This window comes from Xenopus laevis, chromosome 8S (genome assembly GCF_017654675.1).
Source record: "Xenopus laevis strain J_2021 chromosome 8S, Xenopus_laevis_v10.1, whole genome shotgun sequence".
In the NCBI taxonomy this organism is placed as follows: Eukaryota; Metazoa; Chordata; class Amphibia; order Anura; family Pipidae; genus Xenopus; species Xenopus laevis.
In genome coordinates, this window is record NC_054386.1 from 91956702 (window position 1) to 91983910 (window position 27209).

The window sequence follows — 27209 nt, forward strand, 5'->3', positions numbered from 1 at the left end:
ATCATTGCACTTTTCTCCCAATTTACCTTAAAAGCTGACGCCATGCAAAACATTTGCACGTGTAATTTCGCCCTATAGAATGCATTTGATGACGAACACACCAGAACTGTATCGTCCATATACCCCAAAATTTTAACATTTCTCCCCTTACTCCCTGGTATCATGTATCCTCTAACCACTTTGTCTTTTCTAATTACCTGTAGTAACGGCTCAACCACACAAATGAACATTAAAGGCGACAAAGGGCATCCTTGTCGCACTCCTGATTTAACAAAAATTTTCTCCCCAACTACATTATTTATTAGCACTCTGCTACAAATATCTTTATAACCTACCTTAATAGCATTTAACACGTTTCCTGCCATTCCCATTTTCTCCAGAACCTTAAATAAAAACCCATGAATAACTCTATCATATGCCTTCTCAAAATCTAAACTTACTAACAATAATGTTGCATCCCTTTCTTGACTATCCCAAATCATATCTCTCACAATAATTAAATTTTGATGAATCGTTCTCTCTGGCACTGCACAAACCTGTTCTTCCCCTATGATTTTGTCAATAACATCCTTCAGCCTATTTGCAATGATCTTCATCATTAACTTATAATCACAGTTAAGCAGTGTTATTGGTCTCCAATTTTTAATGTCTCTTTTATCTCCTTTCTTGAATAGCAAAGTTATTAATCCCTCCTTCATTGACACCGGCATCTCCCCTTTGACAAAAATTGCATTAAACAAATCTACCATCTCTTCCTTAATAACTGGCCAAAATTTCTTGAAAAACTCTACTGGAATCCCATCACACCCTGGCGTTTTATTATTTTTAGAACTCTTAATTGCACTTAGTATTTCTTCTTCTGAAATCTCTCTATTTAAACTTTCATTATCACTTTCATCCAACACTCCATCCAAACTCCCCACCATCTCCTCCTCCAGATCCACATCTCTCCGCTTTTCTGAGTATAGCTCTTGATAAAAATCTTCCACTTCTCTAAAGATCTTTTCCTTATTTTCCACCTCCACCCCTTCTTTGTTTAGAACTGACCTGAAAACCTTCTTATTTCCAAAGGCCTTTTTAAAAAAATAGCTGGTACATTTCTCTCCTTTCTCTATATTTTCTACTTTTGCCTGGAACATAACCTTCCTCCCTCTTTCCATGATTTCTGTTCTGATCTTCTCTTTAATCTCCACTATGTCCTCAGAAACCTCTTTTCCTAATTCTCTCAATTTGTACAAAAATTGCAATCTGCAATTCAATAATTTAAACCTCTCTCGCTCTTCCCTTGCTCTTCTCACTCCTTTGCCTATAAAAAAACTTCTTATCTCCTCCTTCACCCATTCCCACCATTCCACTATGCTCTCAAAATTTTCTTTTTGCTTTCTCCATAGAGCATATTTATTGACAAATTCACTCTCCGTCCTCTCATCATCCATCAAACTCACATTCAACTTCCACACCCCTTTTCCAAAGAACACCTCCTTTTTAAGGGAAAATTCCGTTTGCACCATCTTGTGATCAGAAAATACATTACTAACCGTACTATAAGTCACAGCTTTGAAATTTGAAGAAAACAAACAGAGATCAATCCTTGACTTCACTTTCCCTGTTTCTGATACCCAAGTAAACCTATCCTGTTTATCCCCCAAAATTAAAAATGCATCTGATAACTTAAATTCAGTTATCACCTTATTTAACATAGCGCTGGAGCTATCAATCCCTCCTGATCCTTTCCCTTCTCTATCTTCTCCTGATCTAATACAATTGAAATCCCCAACTACCACCGTAGGTTCCCTCCCGGGTAGAAAAAATTTTAACTCCTCAAGTAATTGCGTCCTTGCATTCCTTTCTGCAGGAGCATACACATTAAACAGACGAACTTTTATACCATACATCTGTAAATTGACCAATAATAATCTCCCTGGAACAATAACAGTATAACTTAAAACTTTAACATGAGCATTTTTTATCAAGACCCCAATCCCAGCATTTTTATTCTCTAATGCTGGTGACCAAATTGCAGGACCCAAGTCCCACTCGTTACTTGCTGGGCTTATCTTCAACCCGCACTCCTGCAAACAAAAAATATCAGATTTGCACATTTTTAATTCATCCAGAATCGCTGTACGTCTAACTTTCGAACCAAAGCATCTCACATTTAGTGATGAAATTAACAGGGTCATGATAAAACTACATATTAGGAATTACATATCCACAAAACCTCATTTGTGCTTTCCACTCCTCCCCCTCCCTCTCCCTTTAACTTTGCCTGGAATTCCAACTGCTGAGGCAAAGTCTTTTACGGCCTTCTTATCCAGAAAGCCAGTAGCAGATACACAAGAGCCTTCAGATGAGTCCATAGAGTCCTGGCCAGAGATTTCCCCTTCAGTCTCTGCTGTTGTGGGGAAAGAATCAATATTGCCATCCTCATTCCCCCCTAACAGAACCTCAAAAGGGTTAGCAGACAAAGCGATTCCCTCTGCCACTGCTGTCACTTTAATTTTTTTTGCGCAGGGGGAACCCTCTTTCCCTCTACTCGCCTTTGCCTTGCTTTTCACCGTCTCCATTTCACACTGATGCTCCTCTGAGTCGGATGATATATCCCACTCCAGCACCGCAGAGGTGCCAGACGCTCCACCAGCCGACTCCGCCTCTATCTCCGATCCTGACTCCTCCAGTATACGCGGCCCCGCTGATGACGTCATCACAGCCGCGCCGACATCGCTCACTTGCGGTGCTACTTCCGGACTTGCTGGAACGCACTCCTGTACAGGTGCATCTAAACCTGCTGAACCGCACGCACCTGTAGGACCGCCCTCCTGTGCTGCCACGCGTCTCTGCTCACCTGTGTCCTCCATTTTGTCTTCCTCCGTGGGTACTTGCGCGACTATAACTCCCTCCACACTTACAACGGGAGCTTGCGCACCAACATCCTCCACGGACTCCGACTCTCTCTCCTCACTCCCAACTGCCGGTGGTGGCGAGCGCACATACATACGCTCCGCTGCCACCTCACTGTAAAAACGTCTTTTTTTACTTGGGCAGTCCTTACAAATATGGCCTTCCTCACCACATGTCACACCTGCGGGGATTAGAACACCTTCCGACTTCATGTCCACTCTCCCCACAGTTCCTGCAGCTGGGCTGGTTGGCACACTCGTCCTTTGTGTGCCCAAACTTTAGGCATATTCTACAGTAGGCAGGCTGTCCTGGGTAATACAGAAAACCCTTGTTTCCACCTATAGAGAAGTTTGCTGGAGGGTGTTGCACCCCCCCAATTCCTTCTGGGTCCACCTTCAGTCTCACCCAAAATTTGTATTTGCCATTGAAATAGTCAAAGCGATTGAATTGTCTTGTGCCCCCTCTTACAGACGAACAATATCGCTTGAGGAAAGCCACTACTTCAGTATAGTCTGCAAATGGATTAAACATATGTAGCAGAAGGGGTTTTTCCTCCATTTGAAAGCTTGGCACCATTAAAATTCCTTCCATTTCTGGGTTACCCATTAGTCTCTTTCCTTTTTCGAAAATCTGTAAGCACTCACTTTCAACAAAGAACGTGACGTCGTATATCCCCTGCCATTGGAAGTCCTGTAGACAGAACACTTTTGTCTGATCTGCACCAAATAGTCCATGTAACACCTTTTCCACAAAGAATTCCAGATTAACTTTCGTGCGTTGCGCTGGCTCTACCAGGAAACGGACTGTGTTCTTGATGCGCGCTTCGAAAGCCGCCATCACTGGAAAGGATCCACTCCACTTGATCGTGCCAAAAGGCCGAGAAGCGATAACCCGAAACGCGCGCGAGCCGACGGCCCCACCCCCAGGCTTGGCGCGCCTCCACGGGGAGAGGGGCACTGTGCTCCCCGTCTCAGCGGACAACGAAGGCCCCAGCTGCGACGTCGCAAACACCGCTCCCAGCCCAGCCCCAGGCCCACACTTGCTACCAGCCCCAGGCCCGCTCTGGCTCTGGCCCTGGTTCGGGCCTAGTTCCGCCTCTGCGGCCCTGAGACCCGCAGCCTCCCAACATCGGCTCAGCACCTTCCCGACAGTCCCGGCACCCCGTATTTGCATAGGCCCGCCTCTTGCTGGCAACCCCCGCTCGTTCCTGCAACGAGGTCGACTCTGCAAGAACGCAACATGGGACAACGGGCCGGCTGCAGCACAAAAACAGCTGTCTCTCTCTCTTTCTCTCTCTCTCTCTCTCTCTCTCTCTTCCCGTCCACCTCTCTCCCTCCCAGCCCTACTGCTGCTGGCCTGTCACACTGCTGCTGCACACTTGTGCTTGGTGTCTCCCTCCGTGCTCCACACACAAGTCAGTCGCCGAGACAGAGTGCTGGTGCTAGTCCGCCCCAAACTTTGCAGGCTGCTTGTTGCTGCTTTTGTAGGAAAGGGAGTCCTTCTCGTTCTCCCTCCCCTCCCCTGGTTCTGCTTTTTGAAACTGAGTAAGAGAGGTGCACCGGTCCTGGAGGTACTGCAATACCAGGTCGATGCGTGGAGTGGACAGAGCAAGCTCTTTTTCCATCTCCCTGTTCCAAAAATCCATTTAATATAGGGTCCCCAGATAGGGGACGTATCAGATATTAAACTGATAAGAACAGATAAGGTTTCAACAAAAGTTTATTGAACCAAGTATAATAAAACAAAATAAAATAAAACATATTATAACAAAACACAAAATAACATATTGCCAACATTTCACAAAATAACCAAATATCAACATTTTACATTTCTTTAGCATCTCAAAACTTTTCCCAGACTTTATTTTTAAACATTTTAAATCAAAAACACCAAAAGCAAATAAATTGTCATATAATATTCAACATTTACATTTCCAAAGAAATTTCCCAGCCTTTATTTACATATTATTTGCATATCAAAACCTTAACTTCATTTCCATTTTTTAACAAACTCTAGAATTTTTTTCCTAACTTCTTTTGTGGAAATACGGTCTAAATCAACTCGTTTTTTAAAAGCTCTTTTTTGCTCCTCCGACCAGCTTTCAAAAAAACTTTGAACTTCAGCATCTGATTTTTCCTTCCAATACTCATATAACGTGTCTCCTTGGAGTCTTCTCTGGAGTTGTTTTCCTTTTTATTTTCTTCTTTGCCACTGGTTCTCCAACCTCATCTGGTTCCTGCACAGAACTTTTTAAATCAACACAAAAAACATCTTCAAAGGAAAGGGTTAATTTAGGCACTACTTCAGTTGAAACAGCTGCCCCCTCCCCCATTGAAACAGCCTCTCCCTCAATCATTGAAATTGCCTCCCCCTCCCCACTTGAGACAACCTCGTTAACCTCCTCAGAAACAGTCTTTTCAAAAGTCTTTTTGCGTTGAGGGCACGCAGCATATAAATGTCCAACTTCTAAGCAGAGGTTACATTTCTTTGCCTCATTACAGTTCTTAATCAAATGGGTAGTACTGCCACAGTTTGTACATATATTGCAAGTTTCTGCACAATGTCCATAATTCCTGCATTTCCTACAAAAATTAGGCATACCTGTAAAGAAAATATCAAAGTTAACATTCCCCAAACGAAACCTCGCAGGGGGTAAAAAGTTCTCTTTGAAAGTCACTTTGAACCTGAATTTGCAGGCCCACACTCCAATCTCATTATAAACTTTGCCCACAAACAATACCTTCTTGCAGTGGTTCCTTAAAAAGAGTTCCACTTCGTTCAACTGAACAAAAGGTGAGTACGACTTTACAATCAAGGCTATCTCCTCATCTGGAAAGTGGGGTACAACCTTGAAACCACGAAGTCGATCATCCTCAGGGCCTTGTTTCCATGATCTCAGAAATCGAGAATAAACTTTTTCTCCATCAAAGGTAACATCATATATGCCTCTTTTTGGGTAATCCTGTATAGCAAGGATCTCTTTCCTCTGAACGCCTCCAAAATCTTCCAAAATAACATCAGCGATGTATAGAAGTAATTTCTCGCGGTTCACCTCTTCCTGGATGATAAAACGTACCGAGTGCTTCACTCGTGCATAGCCCGGGACCAAGCACTCCTCCACATCCATCTCGTCAGAACACTCCCAGTTTCGTCACAAGGACTAGACTGGAGTGGGGTGATCGCCGCCCGTTGTCCGGAATAGAAAGCCCCCTGATAGCAGCATGCGGCTTAAGACACTTTTCAGTGCCGATGCCACAAGGCCAAGGAGCAATGTCTCCGGACACCCAAGGTTCAGACACGTGATCTTCGCCAAAAGGCCGAGAAGCGATAACCCGAAACGCGCGCGAGCCGACGGCCCCACCCCCAGGCTTGGCGCGCCTCCACGGGGAGAGGGGCACTGTGCTCCCCGTCTCAGCGGACAACGAAGGCCCCAGCTGTGACGTCGCAAACACCGCTCCCAGCCCAGCCCCAGGCCCACACTTGCTACCAGCCCCAGGCCCGCTCTGGCTCTGGCCCTGGTTCGGGCCTAGTTCCGCCTCTGCGGCCCTGAGACCCGCAGCCTCCCAACATCGGCTCAGCACCTTCCCGACAGTTCCGGCACCCCGTATTTGCATAGGCCCGCCTCTTGTTGGCAACCCCCGCTCGTTCCTGCAACGAGGTTGACTCTGCAAGAACGCAACACGGGACAACGGGCCGGCTGCAGCACAAAAACAGCTGTCTCTCTCTCTCTCTCTCTTCCCGTCCACCTCTCTCCCTCCCAGCCCTACTGCTGCTGGCCTGTCACACTGCTGCTGCACACTTGTGCTTGGTGTCTCCCTCCGTGCTCCACACACAAGTCAGTCGCCGAGACAGAGTGCTGGTGCTAGTCCGCCCCCAAACTTTGCAGGCTGCTTGTTGCTGCTTTTGTAGGAAAGGGAGTCCTTCTCGTTCTCCCTCCCCCTCCCCTGGTTCTGCTTTTTGAAACTGAGTAAGAGAGGTTGCACCGGTCCCTGGAGGTACTGCGAATACCAGGTCGATGCGTGGAGTGGACAGAGCAAGCTCTTTTTCCATCTCCCTGTTCCAAAAATCCATTTAATATATGGTCCCCAGATAAGGGACGTATCAGATATTAAACTGATAAGAACAGATATGGTTTTCATCAGTAATAAAGTTACTTGTAGGATAAACCCACCATAACTTTACACCATCATGCCCTTTAATTCCCGGTATGGATTCTATTACGCCCCAGAATAGGAATGGGTGGAACCAGAGCAAGACTCTTTTTCCACTCTCCCATACTTGCCAGGACACGGGTGTTCTGCAAAAATCACATGTAATAACCTCACTCCGTGTCCCCATGGAGTTAAGGGACGTATCAATATATAAACTGTATGAAGAACAGATACCACACTAGATACTTAAGCTACATAAAAGAGAATGCCACAAATATATAAATAGCACAATTTATAAATGCTTGTTTCTTGTCTTTTGTTCATTCATTCGGTCTAGATGGCAGGAAACAATTACTAATAGAACATTTATGATAGTCATGTTCATTTAAATTCAGCTTCCTGTTAAGTAAAAGGAAATTATGCCAATGCAGATAACAAATCTAGAAAAGCAAAAGTATTCTGTTCTCAGTTTAGACAACCACTTCTTTTTGTGAACTGCAACTCCATCATCGGTCTTCTGCCTGGTCAGATTACTGTGTCTCATATTGCAATCTATTGCATTTTTAGAAATTTCAGGTCAAACGATGCTTCTAAAGCAGGTCGTCCCCTGAAGGTCTGCAAAGTCTCCCATTGCTAGTGTTCAAGTAAGTCCATCCTGATCAGGACAAGACATATCTGTATTTTCTGGGCGATATCATAATTTGATCTTTATACCTAAGTCCTACTAGAAAATTTTAAATAACCCCAAATAAGTTGGTTTTGCCTTCCAATAAATAAATCATATCTAAGTTGGATCAAGTACAGGCTAACTATTTTTTAATATAATGACAAAAATAAACATTTTTAAACATTTTGTTGGATATAAAATGAATCTATGGTTGATGTCTTTTCCCCGTAAATTTGAGAAGCTTTCTGGGGATAACTTTTTTTCGGATAACCTGTACTATAAGCTGCTCCCCAATACTTCTGTTTAAGAAGTCTCAAGCCCAACCCTTAAGGAAATGTTGGTCCCACCGAAAGAAAGCGAGATATAACCCAGAACGCATTGCGCGAGCCTACGGGCTTCCCCACCTCCAAGGCTTGGCGCGCACTCCCACGGGAGAGGGCCACTGTGCTCCCCGTCCTCCACAGCGGGTTACAACGAAGGCCCCCAGCTGCCGACGTCGCAAACACCTGGTCTTTTCCCACGAGCCCAGCCCAGGCCCACACTTGCTATACCAGCCCCCCAAGGCCCGCTTGGCTCTGGCACCTTTGGTCGGACATAGTTCCGCCTGGGGCGGCCCTGAGACCCGCAAGCACCTCCCAAACATCGACTCAAGAAGCAACCTCTTCCCGACAGTCCCCTGGCACCCCGTTATTGCATAGGCCCGGCCTTCTTGCTGGCAACCGCCCGCTCGTTCCTTGCAACCGGAGGTCGACTCTGCCAAAGATTACGCAAACACTGGGACGAACAACGGTGGGCCGGCTGCAGCTACAAAAACCAGCTGATCTCTCTCCTCTCTCTCTCTCTCTGCTTCTCATACTCTTCATCATCTTCCCGTCTCACCTCTCTCCCTTCCCAGCCCTACTCTGCTGGGTCGCTGTCACAGCGTGCTGCATGCACACTTGTAGCTTGGTGCTCCCGCCGTGATACCCACACAAGTCAAGTCGCCTGAGAAGAGTTGCTGGTGCTAGTCCGCCCAAACTTTGAAAACAGGGCTGCGTTGCTGCTTTTGTACGAGAAGGGATTCTTCTTCTCGTTTTCCTCCCTCCCCTCCCCTGGTTCTGCTTTTTGAAACTGGAGTAAGAGATGGTGCACCGGTCCTGGAACGGTTACTGCAATACCAGGTCGATGCGTGGAGTGGACAGAGCAAGCTCTATTTTCCATCTCCCTGTTCCCCAAAATAATCCATTTAATATATGGTCCCCAGATAGGGGACGTAATCAGAATATTAAACGAATAGAACAGATACTTTACTACTTGATCTTAGCCAAAAGGCCGTAGAGAAGCTATTAACCCGAAACGTCGCGCGGGCAGCCGACGGCCCCACCCTTCCAAGGCTCTTGGCGCCGCCTTCCACTTGGGCAGAGGCGGCACTGTGCTCCACCGGTCTGCGATGGGGACAACTTAAGGCCCTTCAGCAGCGACGTTTCGCAAACCCCGCCCCACCCAGCCCCAGGCCCACACTTCGCTACCAGCCCCAGGCACCGCTCTGGCTCTGGGCCCTGGTTCGGGCTAGTTCCGCCTCTCGGCCCCTCTGAGAAACCCGCAGGCCTCCCAACATTCGGCTCCAGCACCTCCCGACAGTCCCGGCACCCCTATTTCATAGGCGCCGCCTCTTGCTGGCAAAAACCCCCGCTCGTTGGCCTTGCAACGAGGTCGACTCTGCAAGAACGCAACACGGGACAACGGGCCGGCTGCCAGCAGCGAGGAAAACAGCTGTCTCTACTTTCTCTCTCTCTTCTCTCTCTCTTCCCGTCCACCTCTCTCCCTTCCCAGCCCTACTGCGCTTGGCCTGTCACACTGCTGCTGCACACTTGTGCTTAGGTGTCTCCCTTCCGTGCTCGACATCACAAGTCAGTTCACCGGACCAAAGTGCTGTGCTAGTCCGCCCCAAACTTTGGCAGGCTGCTTGTTGCCTTGCTTTTGTAGGAAAGGGAGTCCTTCTCGTTCCCCTCCCTCCCCCTGGTTCTGCTTTTTGGAAACTGAGTAAGGAGAGGTGCACCCGGTCCTGAGAGGTACTGCCCTATTACCAGGTCGATGCGTGAGATGGGACAGGAGTCAAGCTTCTTTTCCAATACTCCCATAGTTGTACCAAAAATGTCATTTAATATTATGGCCCAGAAGGGGACGATATCAGATATTAAACTGTAATAAAAACAGATTAACATACACTTGAATCTTAGCCAAAAGGGTTCGCCAGAGAAGCGATAACCCGAAACAGCCTATTGCGTGCGAGCCGACTGCTTCCCACTCTCAAGGCTTGGGCGCGGCCTCCACGGGGCCCGTGGCCACTGTTTGCTTCCCCGTTCTCAGCGGACAACGAAGGGCCCCAGCCCCTGCGTACCTCCGCAAACACCGCTCCCAGCCCAGCCCAGGCCCACACACGTTGCTTACAGCCCCAGGCCCGGCCATCATAGGCTCTGGCCTAGCGCGTGTCGGGCTATTCCGCCTTGCGTGCCCGTGTGGATACCGCCAGCCTCCCAACGACTCGGGCTCAGCACCTTCCCGACAGTCCCCGGGCACCGCGTTCTCTCTGCATTAGGCCCGCCTTTCGGCAAACCCCCGCTCGTTCTGCAACGAGATCGACTCTGCGAGAACGCCAACACGGGACAACCGAGGCCGGCTGCAAGCACTATTAAAAGCTGTCATCTTTCTCTCTCTCTCTCTGGCTCTCTCTCCCGGTCCACCTCTCTCCCTTCCCAAGCCCTACTGCAGCTAGGCCTGTCACACTGCTGCTGCACACTTGTGCTTGTGTCTCCTACCTTGCTCGGCGAACACAACAGAGGTCAGTCGCCGAGACAGAGTGCTTGGTGCTAGTCCGCCCCAAACTGCAGAGCTGACTTGTTGCTGCCTTTTGTAGGAAAGGGGCAGTCCTCTCATATACCCCTCCCCTCCCCTGGTTCTGCTTTTTGAGAACTGAGTAAAGAGCAGGAATGCACCGGTCTGGAGGTACTGCAAACCAGGTCGATGCGTGGAGTGGACAGAGCAAGCTCTTTTATCCATCTACCGTGGTTCCAAAAAATCTTTAATATATGGTACCCCAGATTTTAGGGTGACGTATCAGATATTAAATTTGAATAGAACAGATACTACACTTGATATACTTAGCCAAAAGGCCGAGAAACGATAAGGCCCCAAACCATGCCGCGCGAAGCCGACGGGCCCCTACCTTCCAAGGCTTAGGCGCGCCTCCACGGGGGAGAGGGCACTGTGCTCCCCGTCTCAGCAGGACAACGAGGCCCCAGCTGCCGACGTCGCAAAAACACCGCTCACCAGCCCAGCCCCAGGCCCACAAACTTGGCTACCAGCCCAGGCCCTGCTCTGGCTCTGGCCCTGGTTCGCGGAACACTAGTTCCGCCTTTTCTTCGGCCCTTAGCCCCGCAGCCTAGCCACAATCGCTCTCAGCACCCCCTTCAGTCCCGGCACCGCCGTATTTGGCATAGGCCCGCCTTCTTGCTGGCAACCCCGCTCGTTCCTGGCAACCGCTTACATTTCGAGGTCGACTCTGCAAGAACGCAACACGGACAAACGGGCCGGCTGCAGCCCACAAAAAACAGCTGTTCCTCTCTCTCTCTCGCTCTCATCTCTCTTTCCCGTCCACCTCTCTCCACTCCCAGCCACTTACTGCTGTGGGCCTCCTGTCACACTGCTGTCTTCACACTTGTGCTTGGGTGTCTCCCTCCGTGCTCCACACACAATCCCAAGTCCGCCGAGGACAGGAGTGCTTTTTAGTATGCTTAGTCCGCCCCAAAATCTCTAGGCTGCTTGTTGCCATGCTTTTGTAGGAAAGGGAGCCTCCCGTTATCCCTCCCCCTCCCCTGAGGGTTCCTCGCTTTTCTTGAAACTGAGTAAGAGAGTTGCACCGGTTCCTGGAGGGTATCTGCAATACCAGTCGTTATGCCGTGTCTGGAGTGGACAGGCAAGCTCTTTTTCCATTCCCCTGTTCCAAAAAAAGTCCATTTAATATAATAGTCCCCAGATAGGGACTTATCAATATTAAAACTGATGATAGAAACAGATACTACACTTGACTTAGCCAAAAGGGCCGAAGAAGCGATAACCCGAAGACGCTCGCGCCGAGGCCGACCGGCCCACCTCCAAGGCTTGGCCGCCTCCACGGGGAGAGGCGGCCACTGTGCTTCCCCGTCTCAGCGGACAACGAAATGGCGGCCCAGCTGCGACGTCGTTCAAACACCGCTCCCAGCCCAGCACCGGCCTTCTATCAACTTGCTTACCAGCCTCCAGGCCCCGCTCTGGCTCTGGCCTGGTTGAGGATCCTAGTTCCCTATCCTCTGCGGCCCTTGAGACCCGCCCCAGCCTCCCTTAACATCGGCTCAGACACCTTACACGACAGATCCACCTGCACCCGCTATATATGCATAGGCTCCGCCTCTTGGGCTGGCAACCCCGCTCTCGTTCCTGCAACGAAGAGTCGTATTCTGCAAGAACGCCAACACTGTGACAACGGAGCGGCATGCAGCACAAAAAAACAGCTGTCTCTCTCTTCTCTCTCTCGTTCCCGTCCCCTCTCATCCCTTTTTCCCAGCCCCCTACTGACTGCTGGCCTGTCACACTGCTGCTGCCACACTTGCTGCTTGGTGTCTCCCTCCGTGCCCACACACAAGTCAGTCGCGAGACAGAGTGCATGGTGCTAAAGTCCGCCCCCAAACTTTGCAGGCTGCTTGTTGCTTGCTTATTGTAGGAAAGGGAACAGAGTCACTTGTCTCGTTCTCCCCTCTTCCCTCCCCTGGTGGTCTGCTTTTTGAAACTTGAGGATTGTTAGATTAGAGGGGAAGTGGCACCTGGTCCTGGAGGGTAACTGCAATACCAGGTCGATGCGTGGAGTGGACAGAGCAAGCTCTTTTTCCATCTCCCTGTTCCAAAAATCCATTTAATATATGGTCCCCAGATAGGGGACGTATCAGATATTAAACTGATAAGAACAGATACTACACTTGATCTTAGCCAAAAGGCCGAGAAGCGATAACCCGAAACGCGCGCGAGCCGACGGCCCCACCTCCAAGGCTTGGCGCGCCTCCACGGGGAGAGGGGCACTGTGCTCCCCGTCTCAGCGGACAACGAAGGCCCCAGCTGCGACGTCGCAAACACCGCTCCCAGCCCAGCCCCAGGCCCACACTTGCTACCAGCCCCAGGCCCGCTCTGGCTCTGGCCCTGGTTCGGGCCTAGTTCCGCCTCTGCGGCCCTGAGACCCGCAGCCTCCCAACATCGGCTCAGCACCTTCCCGACAGTCCCGGCACCCCGTATTTGCATAGGCCCGCCTCTTGCTGGCAACCCCCGCTCGTTCCTGCAACGAGGTCGACTCTGCAAGAACGCAACACGGGACAACGGGCCGGCTGCAGCACAAAAACAGCTGTCTCTCTCTCTCTCTCTCTCTCTCTCTTCCCGTCCACCTCTCTCCCTTCCCAGCCCTACTGCTGCTGGCCTGTCACACTGCTGCTGCACACTTGTGCTTGGTGTCTCCCTCCGTGCTCCACACACAAGTCAGTCGCCGAGACAGAGTGCTGGTGCTAGTCCGCCCCAAACTTTGCAGGCTGCTTGTTGCTGCTTTTGTAGGAAAGGGAGTCCTTCTCGTTCTCCCTCCCCTCCCCTGGTTCTGCTTTTTGAAACTGAGTAAGAGAGGTGCACCGGTCCTGGAGGTACTGCAATACCAGGTCGATGCGTGGAGTGGACAGAGCAAGCTCTTTTTCCATCTCCCTGTTCCAAAAATCCATTTAATATATGGTCCCCAGATAGGGGACGTATCAGATATTAAACTGATAAGAACAGATACTACACTTGATCTTAGCCAAAAGGCCGAGAAGCGATAACCCGAAACGCGCGCGAGCCGACGGCCCCACCTCCAAGGCTTGGCGCGCCTCCACGGGGAGAGGGGCACTGTGCTCCCCGTCTCAGCGGACAACGAAGGCCCCCTGCGACGTCGCAAACACCGCTCCCAGCCCAGCCCCAGGCCCACACTTGCTACCAGCCCCAGGCCCGCTCTGGCTCTGGCCCTGGTTCGGGCCTAGTTCCGCCTCTGCGGCCCTGAGACCCGCAGCCTCCCAACATCGGCTCAGCACCTTCCCGACAGTCCCGGCACCCCGTTATTTGCATATTTTTTTCTTTGCGGCGGCGACGACGACACTTGCAAAAGAAAAGGACTTGTTCTATAGACTTAGAAAATATATAGTTCTGTTTTTGGACAAAGAGTTATGGTAAATTTTTATAGTATCTTCATTTCATTTTTGGCTATCACTTATACCTTCTTTACAGTTATGGGGATATGTTTTTTAAAAAACAAAGTCATTAACATTTAAAATTAAATGCCCAATAATCAAATTTAATAAAAAAAACAACCATGAAGCAACTACTAATTTGTTTCTCCCTAGTTTTTATAGCTACTCCTATAAAACAAATTTTTAAATGTTTCATTTTTAAAATGTAAACTTATACAAATGCCCTATTTTTGAATATAAAGTGGTAAGTGCATTTTTTCCCTAAGTAGCAGTATGCACAAAATGTCTGTCTTAAATATATTGATAATGTTGGTTGAGTGCAGTATTAGACTGCGGTCTGTATCCATTTGCATGTGTGTATATACACACACACACACAGGCAGCACACACACTTACACACACAACACCCTTTGCCGATTAAGTTACATTACCCTGCTGCTCAAGGAATTCAAATATAGTTAATAGTTAGATGCCAGTGAACACAAATGGATTAATTTTTTAAATGGAGATTACTCCTTTATTATATCGACGTTTCCGTCCTCTGCTGGGACCTTTCTCAAGAATATATTCATTTAAGCATGTGTTTTGTTATGGTCAATAATGTAATATCAAAATTGTAAACTCATTTTTTTTAAGTAAACAAAGAATATGATAGAAACAGAAATAGATATTTGAAATATCCAAATACAAAAAAAAAACTAAAATCATTTAAAATAGTTTTCTGAATTGACACAAATAAAATCTACAATTTTTAGATTTAAAGCCCATAAATTTCACTCATAAATCTTGTTTTAAAAAATAGAATTTAGCGTACAATACCTTCGATACCCCAATTCCCTGTTTTCTAAAGTCTTGGAAAATTTAGTTTTTCCAGCACACATTTCCGATCCTTCTACAGCCTTCTAATCAGTTATACATTTCTTCCACTTTCTAAAGCAACTTACTTTTCTTCTATACACAAGTCTTTTTTTTGCAATTATTGCAGACCATCAAGAATAACAAGTTTAACTTTTGGCAACTGCAATGATAGTCAATGGCAGATCACTTTCAGCAGGCTGCTCATAGATTTCATCCCTAGCTAGAAATGATACCATGTGATATCACACTAATACCACATCAAGGTATTAACAAAAATCAAACAAAATGTCAGCATATACAATTAACACACTTTACTAACTATAACAACAGCAAAAAGATATACATTTTGAGAGATAAAGATCAACTGCTTAATTAACAGTCTCGTCCCTTCATGGGTCGGCATCTATACCAAATAAATGAGTCAAATTAAGATATGCAATTAATTACTTTTAACATCACAGTTGAATAAAACAAATCTCATAAGAATACTTATTACTTTACATTAGAACATTTTACATTTTTCAAGGGAAAAATGATGTAAAATCCGGGAAATGTGTTAAACTTTCTTCTTCAAGTACTGAAATGATAGAAGCACGAGTCCATTTTACTTTGAAATACAATATTTATTACGTTAATAACAAGGGTTAAACATTGCAGTGTTAATGTTACACTATGGGGGGGCAAGTACAAGACTCTTGTGAGTCACACACACACACAACCTAAAGCAATAAGTGATTGGTGCAGGACTGTATAAGGGGCAGACTCATTGGAATTGACCATTTACATTCAGAACCATGGAAAAATATACATTGAGTTACTATTTTATACCTCTTTATTTCACAAATAATTTGCATAGTGGAAAAAGGCAGTTTTTGGGCACATCAGCGCAAAATTTTGATGTAAATTCCAGGAATACTTTTCTTAAAATCAGTCAAAATGCACGGCCATTGAATGCATTATCCATTGGTCGGGAAATCCGTCCCAGGACCACAAAATAAAAAATTTTAAATGCCCAGAGGAAAAAATTAATTAGAGGTAACATAAAATTGAGCGTTTTACTGTAGTATAAGATTACTAGCTTCTCAGGATTAATTGATGTGACAGCACACTAATGCTGAGCTATTAGGGCAGGGGCACACGGGCAGATTCGGGGAGATTTAGTCACCTGGCCACTAATCACTTCTTCGGGGCAACAATCTTACTGAACTGCCTTCCACCTGCTATAATGACAAAACGCAAGCACAATGGCACTCGTGCTTTGATTTCCAAAGTTGCCCGAAGTTGCCTCACAAGGAAACTTCATGGAGCGACTTTCCGGAAAACGTGATTTAGCCAGCCGCCAGTGCATTGACACGATTTTTCATTTTAGCAGTCAAAAGTCGGAATAGGACAGTCTGAATAAAAAGATGTCCACAAGATATTACTGTCAGATATGACTATAAATACAGTAAATATGACAATCAAACCAGCATAAACAGACCACTAGATGTCGCAATCTGATTATAATCTAACAATTTTTTAAACAAATACAGCGTGCGTTACAATAATTTTACTAATAAACCTCTAGCATAGAAAATTGCCAATAATAGATATATAGAATTAAACTATTATCTATTTTTATTTTACATTATGAACACAACTTGTGGTTAATCACATATCACAGTCCCTAATGTCAACACCAAATAGTTATATTTTCCTATATTCTGACATCAGACTATCCTATAAACATGATCAGATTACAAAAACTCAGTTCCTCCATTGACTTTAAGGTTTTAGAATTCACTAAAATCATTATTAATTCAGTCAAATATATTACTACTTATAACACTTCAAAGGCTCTAACACATCATTTTTCGTGTGTGTTTGTCTTTATGTAAAACATAAATGAAAAAACATAAATGAAAAAAATCTCACGACAAGATTACCGACCAGACACCACAAGGCACTTGCATAGGGCCCTCCTAGTTTTAAGTGCACATCCCTGAATCAGATTGTCACCCCACGCCTTGCCACCTCCCCTTGTGTTTTGGTAAAAGTGACAGTATTTGGAAATAATGTTGCTTCCCTGTGCACAGCAGATTGTTTCATTTAGAGGCCCAGGAGAAAGAAAGAGGGGTGGACAATTACCTTACATAGGGCCCCATTTAGTATTCATCGAAATATAATCATGTTTATTCATACTGCGGTAGGGGGCACCCCAACTAAATTGTATTCTTCCAAAGCCACAATTTTAGACCAAACTTTAAGCTGTACTCCGTTCCACAAAATATTTGAGGTAAGCACAAAGCACACCACCTGACCTCTATTTGCCCATGGGCACAGGTTGATGTGGAGCAAAGAGATACTTTAACATGTGTGAGTGTCATTACACATGGGAGAAGCTGCTCTTGGGCATACCATCCTGTTGGACTGTAGGCAAACAATACTTTTGCCCATTTCTCCCAATTATGATTAAATTATTATTATTATTATTAAGTAGAGCAGACAGCTCACCTCTAAGGCTGATGGCAAACTGGACATGGCGCACACTAAATAAAGAACTTGCAAAAGATAGTAATCTCCCAACAAATTGTTTCCTGCCGGCTGTAGTATACTTCAGTGAGAAAACAAACATCAGCTCACTTTCCGAAGCTGTCCAAAATTACATTGTTAGAGGAAAGAAAAAAAAAAAAAGACAAATCTCCCCAAATACCATGGCCCTAAATTCTGCCATGAACAGTTTAATATTATTCCCAAAATGATATCAGCAAAAATACAAACTCAATTGAGATTAACCTTAGTAGTACATAAAGGAAGTGAAAACTGACTCATATTCTGTGTCATAGTATGTAAAACATTTTCCCTCTGAACATTAGTATTCCCCTAAATTACCACATTTTACTATTGTTGCCATTCCAAAACAAAAAATGTAAAACTCCACCTGTTTTCTTTTAGAAGGGTTTAAAGCACACGGGCAGATTCCGGGACGCTTTAGTCGTCTGGCAAACAATGCGCCCTCTTCATGCCGGGCGGACAATCTCCCAAGAACTGCCAATTCCCCCCTCATAATAATGAGAAAACGCCAAGCACATTGTGACGCTTCGATTTCCTAAGTCGCCAAAGCTGCTCACGAGGAAACTTCAGGTGTACTTCGAATTTGAAAGTGCCAGCAAGTGGATGCACCGAAAATCCAGCATTGGTGCTGGCGTTTTGTCATCTTTAGCAGTTGGCAAAAACAGTTGCAGGGGAAGATTTGCCCCCACAGAAGATGGCTTATTATCTTTCCAGGCGACTAAATCTCCCAGAATCTGCCCGTGTGCTTAAACCCTTAAAGTAGTCAATTGATTAGCAGGACTCAGTATAAAAAAAAACCAACAACAGAATTTTGGAAGAAATACAACACACAAAACTTCAGAGATTTTCTCTCTCTAGGGTCATCTCACACACTATGATATATCTATTTGATGGTTTTATCATACTTACTAAAGCCCCATCCCTACAAGCTATTTACTATTATTCCCAGACAATCAGAGATAGAGATATTCCAACACACGGAGGCGTTTTTATCCCCCTTCTCCCAGACAGTCAGTAACACCTATTCTTCTCTGTGAACCTATAGGGGGGGAGCAGATAGATCTTTCCTTGACAACTCCACTAATTGAGAGCTAATCTTGTATAAAAGGTCCCCATAGACGCAAAGATTTTTCTTGCCAGGTTAAAAAATCTTAATCCCAGTGCAATCTATCTATGTTTGCAGGGACAAGCAGGCAGCTACCCTTTGCTTTCCTGGCACTATCAACCTGAAATGGTCTTTTTAGTTGATGGACAATTCGTAAGATCGTTTCGAGATAATCGTGGTCTCACGATCGGAACTTTTCAAAATCTTTACATCTATGGCCAGTTTAAGGATTATGTCCACCATTCATAACAATAAATCTAACAAACCTTTATAATGAAAAGAAAGCAGAACTTTAAAACAAGAAAATAAATTGGTCATTGATTTAAAACAAACAAATAGTGCCATATTTCATGAACAACAAAGAGCTTTTACCTATTCATAAATTTATTTGGAAACATTATGTTGTCGGCCTAAAAAAAAAAAAATTTTAAATTCATTTTCATAAAGGCAATCCTTGATCTTTAAACAACAAAGAGAAATAGATCTTGTTCAAACCCTATGTGCAAAATACAGAATTAATGTAATTAAAAGCACTTACCTTTTCCTATGCAGGATGGTGTCCAAGTGGGTATGGGACCACATAGTTTCTGCAGGGAGCCCGATTTACAGTTTAAGAAACAGCAACTTGTTCCTTACCAGGAGTAGCTTTTTCTGCATTGGCTCCTGAGTGGAGTTCCTCAACTCACCCGATAATAGTAGCACCCATAAATTCACTTTTAGTATGCAATAATCAATGATAGCTTGACATACTTTGATATTCAATTTACACTTATTTAACTGCCTGTTCAGCAGCTGTCCATTATTTTTGTGCTTTCGAATTGCTAGGGTCTTATTTACTTTAGCAACCCAGCAGTGGTTGGAGGGAGAGTACAGATTAATATGAAAAAGGCCAAATAGAAGGATAAACAATAAATCATTCTCTCCCTTTGAAAGCTCAAAAGAGGCAGAACAAGGAGTCAAATCATAAATATAAAAAGAAAACCAACAGAAAACATGCTAGTAATAGAACCTTTGGTAACATATGAAGTCAGCTTCAAAGGTAAACTAGACATTTTTTTCATAATATAAACCCTGGTCCCTCTGTTACTCAGCCCTAAACCAAAGTAGTATTTTTTTATTTTTTTTTATTTTTTTTAAATACCCAACTACAGAATTCTCTCTAAATATTCCAAGGCCAAGTTTTCTTTAAAAATGCCAGCCATAAACAGAACAACAAAGTTCTACTGTTTTTGGTGAGGTGAAAATTTTTACACTAAGGGCAATGGCACACTAGGAGATTAAATGGCAGCAATAAAATATCTGCTTCTGCGGGAGACTAATCTTCTGTAAAACCTTTTCCACTGGCAATAATGTGAATTTCGGGTGGTAAAACCCATGTGTCACTTAGTCTTCCAAAATTCCTTGAGGTTTCCTATTGAGGCAACTTCATGCGATTTTGGGAGACTGAAACAAAACATGGATTTTACCACCAGCAACTCACATTAAAAAGAGATTAGTCGCCAGAAGAATCTGATATCACTGGCAATTAATATCCTAGCGTTTCTTATACAGTTATAGAGATCGACAAACTTGTTTCACTATTAGGTGATACATAAACTTGCAGCATTGACATTGATAAAATATAAATGTCACCATATACAGATTAGTAAAGAATTCAGATTAATACATGACCGCCAAGAAACCAGTATAAGCTGCATCATCATTTAACAATCAGTCTTGTAGCATCAGCGACTAGTAAAAGCAAATCATTAATTTCATACTTGATAATTTGTAATAGCCCCCAAGCTTTGCTTATTAGCAGCTACCCAGAGCACACTGAGCATGTGCAGTGCCACTGACACTAACAGAGCTCCTGTAACAATGTTGAAAGCCTGGATCATTACTACTACTATACAATTGCTGAACCTTTAGGCTGCTGCAAATTGTTTATAAAACAAATAATTTCATGACACTTTAGTTTACTTCCCCTTTAACAAAACAAACAGACTGGAAAAAAAAAAAACTTGCCTAAGAATGGTCTCATTTCTCTGGACACGGACTGTAGCAAAAACAGAACTTGATGCCCTGTTGTGCGCTTTATATCCTAATTAATTACTAACAAAAGCGCTAAACATTCATAAAATCAAACATAAATGTAATAATCATGGCTTAATTTGTACTGGACATATAGCAAATAGATATCAATTATGCATTAAACAAATGCCATTAGTTGTAGACACCAAGTTTGTCTAGCATAAGAGATTAGAAATCTAATGTTTCTCCGTTAACCCTTAATGTATAGTAAGGACATATGCTGCCGAGTGATCAACAATGATAAAACAAAGAACAATGAGAATTATATGGTTGCATACATCTAGAAGTATTTACAACACAGCTCCATGTGAAACTGCACAGCATTTGCCTATAGCAATCAGTGACATTTATGCTTTCAACAAACAAACCTGCTGATTGGCTGCTATTCTCTAAACCCCCAAAATTGCTCTAATTTAACAGGAAAGTCCCCCCACCCACCCGTTCCCAAGCAACAGATAATACCCTTGAGATAAAATGATTTTACAGTACATGATTCCGATTATACTTACAATTTAGTTGAGAGTTGTAGTTCAAAACAATCACAGCAGCCATAGTTGCAATTTCCAATCAGAGAACAGATTACAGCTGGGGGTTCTAGCTCCACATAATGCAGCCATAGCGTCAATTAACCCAAAATACAGCGATGAATAGAAAGTTGTAATTCCACAATTATGGACTTCAATCGGCAAAGTTTGAGAGGTTAAAAGTTGCAGTTTCACAAAATCACAGCAGTTGTAGTTGCAGGTGTCATTGACCACAGAGTACTGGGTGCAGTTGACATTTGTATTCAGGACAATAAAATGCATCAGATCCTGGATGATAGAGGACTCCTCATATTTCTAGATGTGTGCTCTTTACTTTCACCACAAATTATGCTTCTAAGACACACTTGCCTGTTAAAAAAGGTGAAAAATCCAAAATAAAACCAAAATGAAATGGGAATAGACGCGGTGGAAATTTTACACATGCATCTGTAATTTTACACTATTGGTCATAAACACACACAAGTCAATAATAATAGGATAAATGGAATTGGCAGCTATAAACATCCTTTTTATGGTCAGCTTACTATGCAACTACATTAACCAATAGCCATCTCTTATATTAAATAGTTCTACGTTATGTATATTTATTAATCGTACATTCAGTGTTCATTCCCTAACCAAGTCTTAGTTTTTAATTATTATAAGAGAGACTTGGTACCACACCAATATAGAGTCCAAAAATTAAAAAGAGAACATTAAAGGGATTCTGTAATAACTTATTTTGTAGTTATTATTTCTAAATTACACCTTTTACAGCAAATGTATTTTTTTTAGCTGTAATATTGGTGTGTAGCCCTGGGCATGTGCCAGCACTTCAGGATGGGACAGCTTTCTGGCAGGCTGTTGATTTTCCTACTCAATGTAACTGAATGTGTTGCAGTGGAACCTAGATTTTACTATTGAGTGCTGTTCTTAAGGTGGCCAAACACGGGCCGATAAAAGCTGCCAACAGACCGTGTCGGCAGCTTATTGGCCCGTGTATGGGGCCCCCCGACGGGCTTCACCGACCGAAATATGTCCAGATCTCGATCGGATGGGACAAAAAATCCCGTCGGACCGTGGCCGCATCTATTCGTTGATGCGATCCGACCGTCCTTTAGGCATCGGTAGGATCCGATGGTTGGGCCCTAGGGCCCACGATCGGATCAGCCCGATATTGCCCACCTCAAGGTGGGCATATCGGAGGGAGATCCGCTCGTTTGGCGACATTGCCAAACGAGCGGATCTCTCCATGTATGGCCACCTTTAGATCTACCTGTGAGCTGTTATCTTGTGTTAGGGAGCTGCTATCTGGTTTCCTTTCCATTGTTCTGCGGATGGGCTGCGCGGGGGGGGGGGTGAATATTATCACTAGAACTTGCAACACAGCAGTAAAGAGTGACTGAAGTCCATCAAAGCACAAGTCACGTGACTGGGGCAGCTGGAAAACGGTCAATATGTCTAGTCCCATGTCAGATTTTAAAATTAGATACACAGGTCCATAAATCTTTGGATAAAGAACTTTTTTTCTAATTTTGGTTCTGTACATGACTACAATAAATTTTAAATAAAACAAAACTCAGATGCAGTTCAACTGCAGACTTTGTTATAATTCAGTGGGTTGAACAAAAAGATAGCCTAAAAATGTTCTGATCTAAACCCAATTGAGCTGCATTTCACTTTTTGAAGACTAAACTTCAGACAAAAAAAGTCCACAAACAAACAGCAAGTGAAAGTCGCTGCAGTAAAGGCCTGGCAGAGCATTAAAAAGGAGGAAATCCAGAATCTGGTGATGTCCATGAGTTCAAGACTTCAAGCTGTCATTGCCAGCAATCGGTTTTCAACCCAGTATTAGAATTGAACATTTTATTTTCAGTTTTTTTTAATTTGTCCAATTACTTTTGAGCCCCTGAAATGAAGTGATTGTATTAAAAAAGGCAATCTTTTTGTTCAACCCACTGAATTAAAGGAGAACTAAACCCTAAAAATGAATAGGGCTAAAAATCCTATGTTTTACATACTGAACTTATTGCATGAGGCTAAAGTTTCAGCTTGTCAATAGCAGCAATGATCCGGGACTTCAAACTTGTCACAGGGGGTCACCATCTTGGAAAGTGTCTGTGACACTCACATGCTCAGTGGGCTCTGATTGGCTGTTGAGAAGCTAAGCTTAGGGCTCGTCACTAATTATCCAGCAGAAAATGAGCTTCCCCTGTAATATAAGCTGATGCTACAGGTTTGCGGATTATTAAATTCTGAGGCTAATTGCACTGGTTTCTGTGCTGCCATGTAGCAATTATCTGTATTAATCATGAATCAGCCTTATATTGTGACATTTCTATTCTAGGTGTACTGTATATTGTGAGTGGGTCCCTAAGATCAGTAAGTGACAGCAGCAGAGAGCATGTGCAGTGAATCAGCAGAAAAGAAGACGGGGAGCTACTGGGGCATCTTGGGAGGCACTGATTTTTACTGCTAAAGGACTGTGGTTGCCTGGGGCTGGTACAGAAGCCTAAAACATAACGTACAACATTCTAGTATGCTTCTTTAGTTTAACTTTACTTGTCCTTTAAAGCTGAAAGTCTGCACTTCACCTGCATCTGAGTGGTTTCATTTAAAATTCATCGAGGTAATATACAGACCTAAAATTAGAAAAAAAGTTGTCTCTGTTCAAAGAATTATGGACCTACCTAACTGTAAATTAATCTGTTTGTTTTGTTGACAAACCGATTTCAGCGCAGAATTCTGCTGGAGAAGCACTATTAAATGGTGTGTTTTGGAGAGAAAAAAAAAAAAAAAACTTTTCCTATTACAGAATATTAAATGACAATATACATTACACAAATTTATTGAGGGACGTTGTATTTATTAACATTGCAGCCTATTTGAGAATGGGAGAATTTTCCCTTGAAGGTGTATGCAGTAAATCCAACCAAGTGAACATGGAACACAGCGGGAACCTACAGCAATCAATGTTACTTAAATCCCCACAATTGCTCTAATTTAGCAGTTCTGTGCTCCCTTTTCCAATGGAAGATCACCCACCCACAACCCAAGGGACAAGTAATAAGTAATGATGGGCAAATTTCTCCCATTTCACTTTGACCAACACTTAGGGGCACATTTACTAAGGGTCGAATTTCGAGGGTTAATTAAATCGATTTACCGCATTTACTTTGTTTGAACAATCAAAGGAAAAATCGTTCGATCAAACTATTAAATCCTTTGAATCGAATGATTTGAAGGATTTTAATCCATCGAACGATTTCTCTTCGATCAGAAATTGCTTAGAAAGCTTATGGGGAAGGTCCCCATAGGCTAACATTGGTGCTCGGTAGGTTTTAGGTGGTGAAGTAAGTAGTCGAAGTTTTTTTTTTTAAAAGAGACAGTACTTCGACTATCTAATGGTCGAGTAGTCTAACGATTTTTACTTCGAATCGTTTGATTCTAAGTTGTAGTCGAAGTAGCCAAAGAAAAAACTTCGAAATTCAATGTTTTTTTCATTCTAATCTTTCACTTGAGCTTAGTAAATGTGCCCTTTAGTTAATTTCCCACAAAATTCGCAAAATGGCGAAAAATTCACGAAACAGTGGAAAAATTTGTGAAAAACCATGAAATCGTAAAGTTGACAAAAACTACCAACGTTTTCACTTAAAAATCGTGAAATTTGAACGTTTTCACTAAAAAAAACATTAAAAAAAAAAAACAAGCCATTTCAACGGTATCACTAAAATCGAACAATGAACTTTTCACTTAAGAATCTAGCAAATCGAACGTTAAAAAAAAATTTGAGCTATTCGAACTGTTTCACTAAAATCAAACAATTTGAGCTTTTCACTAAAGAATCTAGCAAGTCGAATGTTTACACAAAAAAAAATTAAATATTGAGCAATTCGAACGGTTTCGCTAAAATCGAACAATTTTAAGTTTTCACTAAAGAATCGGGCAATTCGAAAGGTTTCACTAAAAAAAAAAAAAAACGTGACGCAGGTGAATTTTCACAGGCTAATTTTTTGTGGGAGATTTGCAAATTTATTCGCCGGTGGGAAAACGCGTAAGTTCACTGCAAATTTGTGCCAGTAGAATTTATTCACCCATCACTAGTAATAAGTAAACCTGTTGGTAGAGCCCCTGCTCTTAGCAACGCATTAAAAAAAATGTTTTTAAACGTTTTGTAAAATATGCTACGAAATAAATGATAATAAAAGGCATCGATCTGTTAGTAGCCCACACACCATCTCACTGCACTTACTATGCTATTCCCAGCGCTGTCGCAACAGAAGCAGGCGCAGTCTGACGCTATTTTGGGCGCAGTATGAAACAGACGAGCTGCAGGTCAGCAATCGCTAGTGAGAGATGAAGAGGCGGGGGGTGGGGCTGGCAAAGTCTGTCCGGGGTTTAGTATCAACAAATGAAACAAGTATTAGATTATACAAGATATTGATACATGTGGTTACGTTTCGTTATTCTTTTACCAGAAAGTGGCTAAAACATTAATAACACGATTCCTAATGAAACAACGAGCGCGTCTTACTTACAGGCTTCAACTGTTGTTGCTTTGCCTGCGCTGATGCTGCGGCTGCTGGAGACACGAGCCTTGCGCCGCGCTCGTACGAATAACGGAATCGGGGAGGAAAGTAAAGGAGGAAACTGCAGCCCCAGTCATGACATACTCTAGCGGCGGCCGCGTCTCTGCAATAACCGCCATTAAACAGACGCCGCTCCCGCCTAACACCGACGCTAAAGAAACGTGGAGACGCATCACTCGCGTCAGGTTCAGGTGCGTTCCTTCTCCGGTGCGCCGATCGTGAAGCCACGCCCCCTCTGCCTTCCTAATGCGAGTGATTGGTGCAGCTGCTGTCAGAGACGCCCCACACACTTGCACTTATCTCATTATCTCTACAACGCTTGTCTGCGCCTGGGACATGAGTGTTCTTACACTTTTTTACTCTGTAATCCTGTTATCAATTGTTCTGATTAGCAGACACACAACTGCCACCTGGGTAATGTACTACAGAGAAACTCTGAGCTGTATAAACCGTATCGCAAGTTACAAAAGAATACTATAAATATATCCTGCAAGATTTTATATTTATATACATATATATAATTCGGACAAAGAAAACCAGCACCAAGGGACTTGAAGTGAGCAAAAACTGTATTAAAGCATATGTATCACCGACGTTTCGGTCCCCATTGGGACCTTTCTCAAGGTACAAATACATATAAAAAAGTGCATTAAATAGAGAACACACCTCCCCCATGTGATCGAATCTGTGACATCATGTGCATTGTTAACTCCTTATAGAGCTGTTTAATAGCCGTGCAATATAATCCTGCTAAAAATCTTCTGTAAAATCAATAAAAATATTATAAGGTGCAAGGTTTCTAAATTTGGAATCAACCCCATTTAAACCATGTGTTAACAATTTTAAAACATTAAAAGAACACTGATGAATATTTTAGACCATTATTATCTCCAATCCATTCTGTAACTACATAAATATAGCCATATTACATATGCTTTAATACAGTTTTTGCTCACTTCAAGTCCCTTGGTGCTGGTTTTCTTTGTCCGAATTGCATACTAATTTATTCCGTGCACAGGGGCAGCCATCAAGAGGCTTACCTGACATGTGGTGCTGTCTACCAGGACAATTTATACATATATATATATATATATATATATACATACACACATACATGTAAAAGTGGCTACCCTTATTTATATGTGAACACCTTATCACAAAGCTATTGACTGAGGTCTGATGTCAGATATTATTAAAGAGTAAAAAGAAAGAAACACCGCCAATAGCTATAAATATTTAAATTACCAAATTACAAAGATTGGAGGTCTTTTTCACCACCAAATTAAGTGCAATATTTACTACAGTGCTGTGCAAGTTAAAAAGGTTAGTTCATGCGGCTAATATTCTAATCAATTAATTGTCCTAATGGATTATAGTGATGCTCGGAATTCCTGAAAATATAATAAATGGATTCTAGATAACACTCAAATCAATTCATCCAGGAATTAGTTAATCAGAAGTATAAATGCATTGACAGGCAAAGTTGGATTAAACCAAAGACAATTCACACCCACGTCTA

At 43.5% G+C, this 27209-nt stretch overlaps 2 protein-coding genes, 5 non-coding genes and 3 pseudogenes across 7 annotated transcripts; all 10 read right to left on the reverse strand.

Annotated features, from left to right (window-relative positions):
• Window positions 1–3066: 3066 nt before the first annotated feature.
• On the reverse strand, window positions 3067–4074 carry LOC121397634 (zinc finger CCHC domain-containing protein 3-like). Its single transcript, XM_041574690.1, has one exon. The coding sequence runs from the start codon at window positions 4072–4074 to the stop codon at window positions 3067–3069; it is 1008 nt and encodes a 335-aa protein (XP_041430624.1).
• A 375-nt stretch (window positions 4075–4449) lies between these two features.
• Window positions 4450–4636, reverse strand: LOC121397829. Its single transcript, XR_005963955.1, has one exon. It is a non-coding gene; the product is annotated as a U2 spliceosomal RNA (small nuclear RNA).
• Window positions 4637–5038: 402 nt separating this feature from the next.
• On the reverse strand, window positions 5039–6028 carry LOC108705826 (zinc finger CCHC domain-containing protein 3-like). Its single transcript, XM_018242623.2, has one exon. It carries the CDS (start codon window positions 6026–6028, stop codon window positions 5048–5050), a length of 981 nt encoding a protein of 326 aa, XP_018098112.1. The 3' UTR covers window positions 5039–5047.
• Window positions 6029–6873: 845 nt separating this feature from the next.
• On the reverse strand, window positions 6874–7055 carry LOC121397835. Its single transcript, XR_005963960.1, has one exon. It is a non-coding gene; the product is annotated as a U2 spliceosomal RNA (small nuclear RNA).
• Window positions 7056–8839: 1784 nt separating this feature from the next.
• LOC121397834 lies at window positions 8840–9045 on the reverse strand (annotated as a pseudogene).
• A 701-nt stretch (window positions 9046–9746) lies between these two features.
• LOC121397843 lies at window positions 9747–9964 on the reverse strand (annotated as a pseudogene).
• Window positions 9965–10683: 719 nt separating this feature from the next.
• LOC121397836 lies at window positions 10684–10883 on the reverse strand. The gene has a single exon (XR_005963961.1). It is a non-coding gene; the product is annotated as a U2 spliceosomal RNA (small nuclear RNA).
• A 724-nt stretch (window positions 10884–11607) lies between these two features.
• LOC121397841 lies at window positions 11608–11813 on the reverse strand (annotated as a pseudogene).
• Window positions 11814–12546: 733 nt separating this feature from the next.
• On the reverse strand, window positions 12547–12740 carry LOC121397826. The gene has a single exon (XR_005963952.1). It is a non-coding gene; the product is annotated as a U2 spliceosomal RNA (small nuclear RNA).
• Window positions 12741–13390: 650 nt separating this feature from the next.
• Window positions 13391–13581, reverse strand: LOC121397825. The gene has a single exon (XR_005963951.1). It is a non-coding gene; the product is annotated as a U2 spliceosomal RNA (small nuclear RNA).
• Between the last annotated feature and the right edge of the window lie 13628 nt (window positions 13582–27209).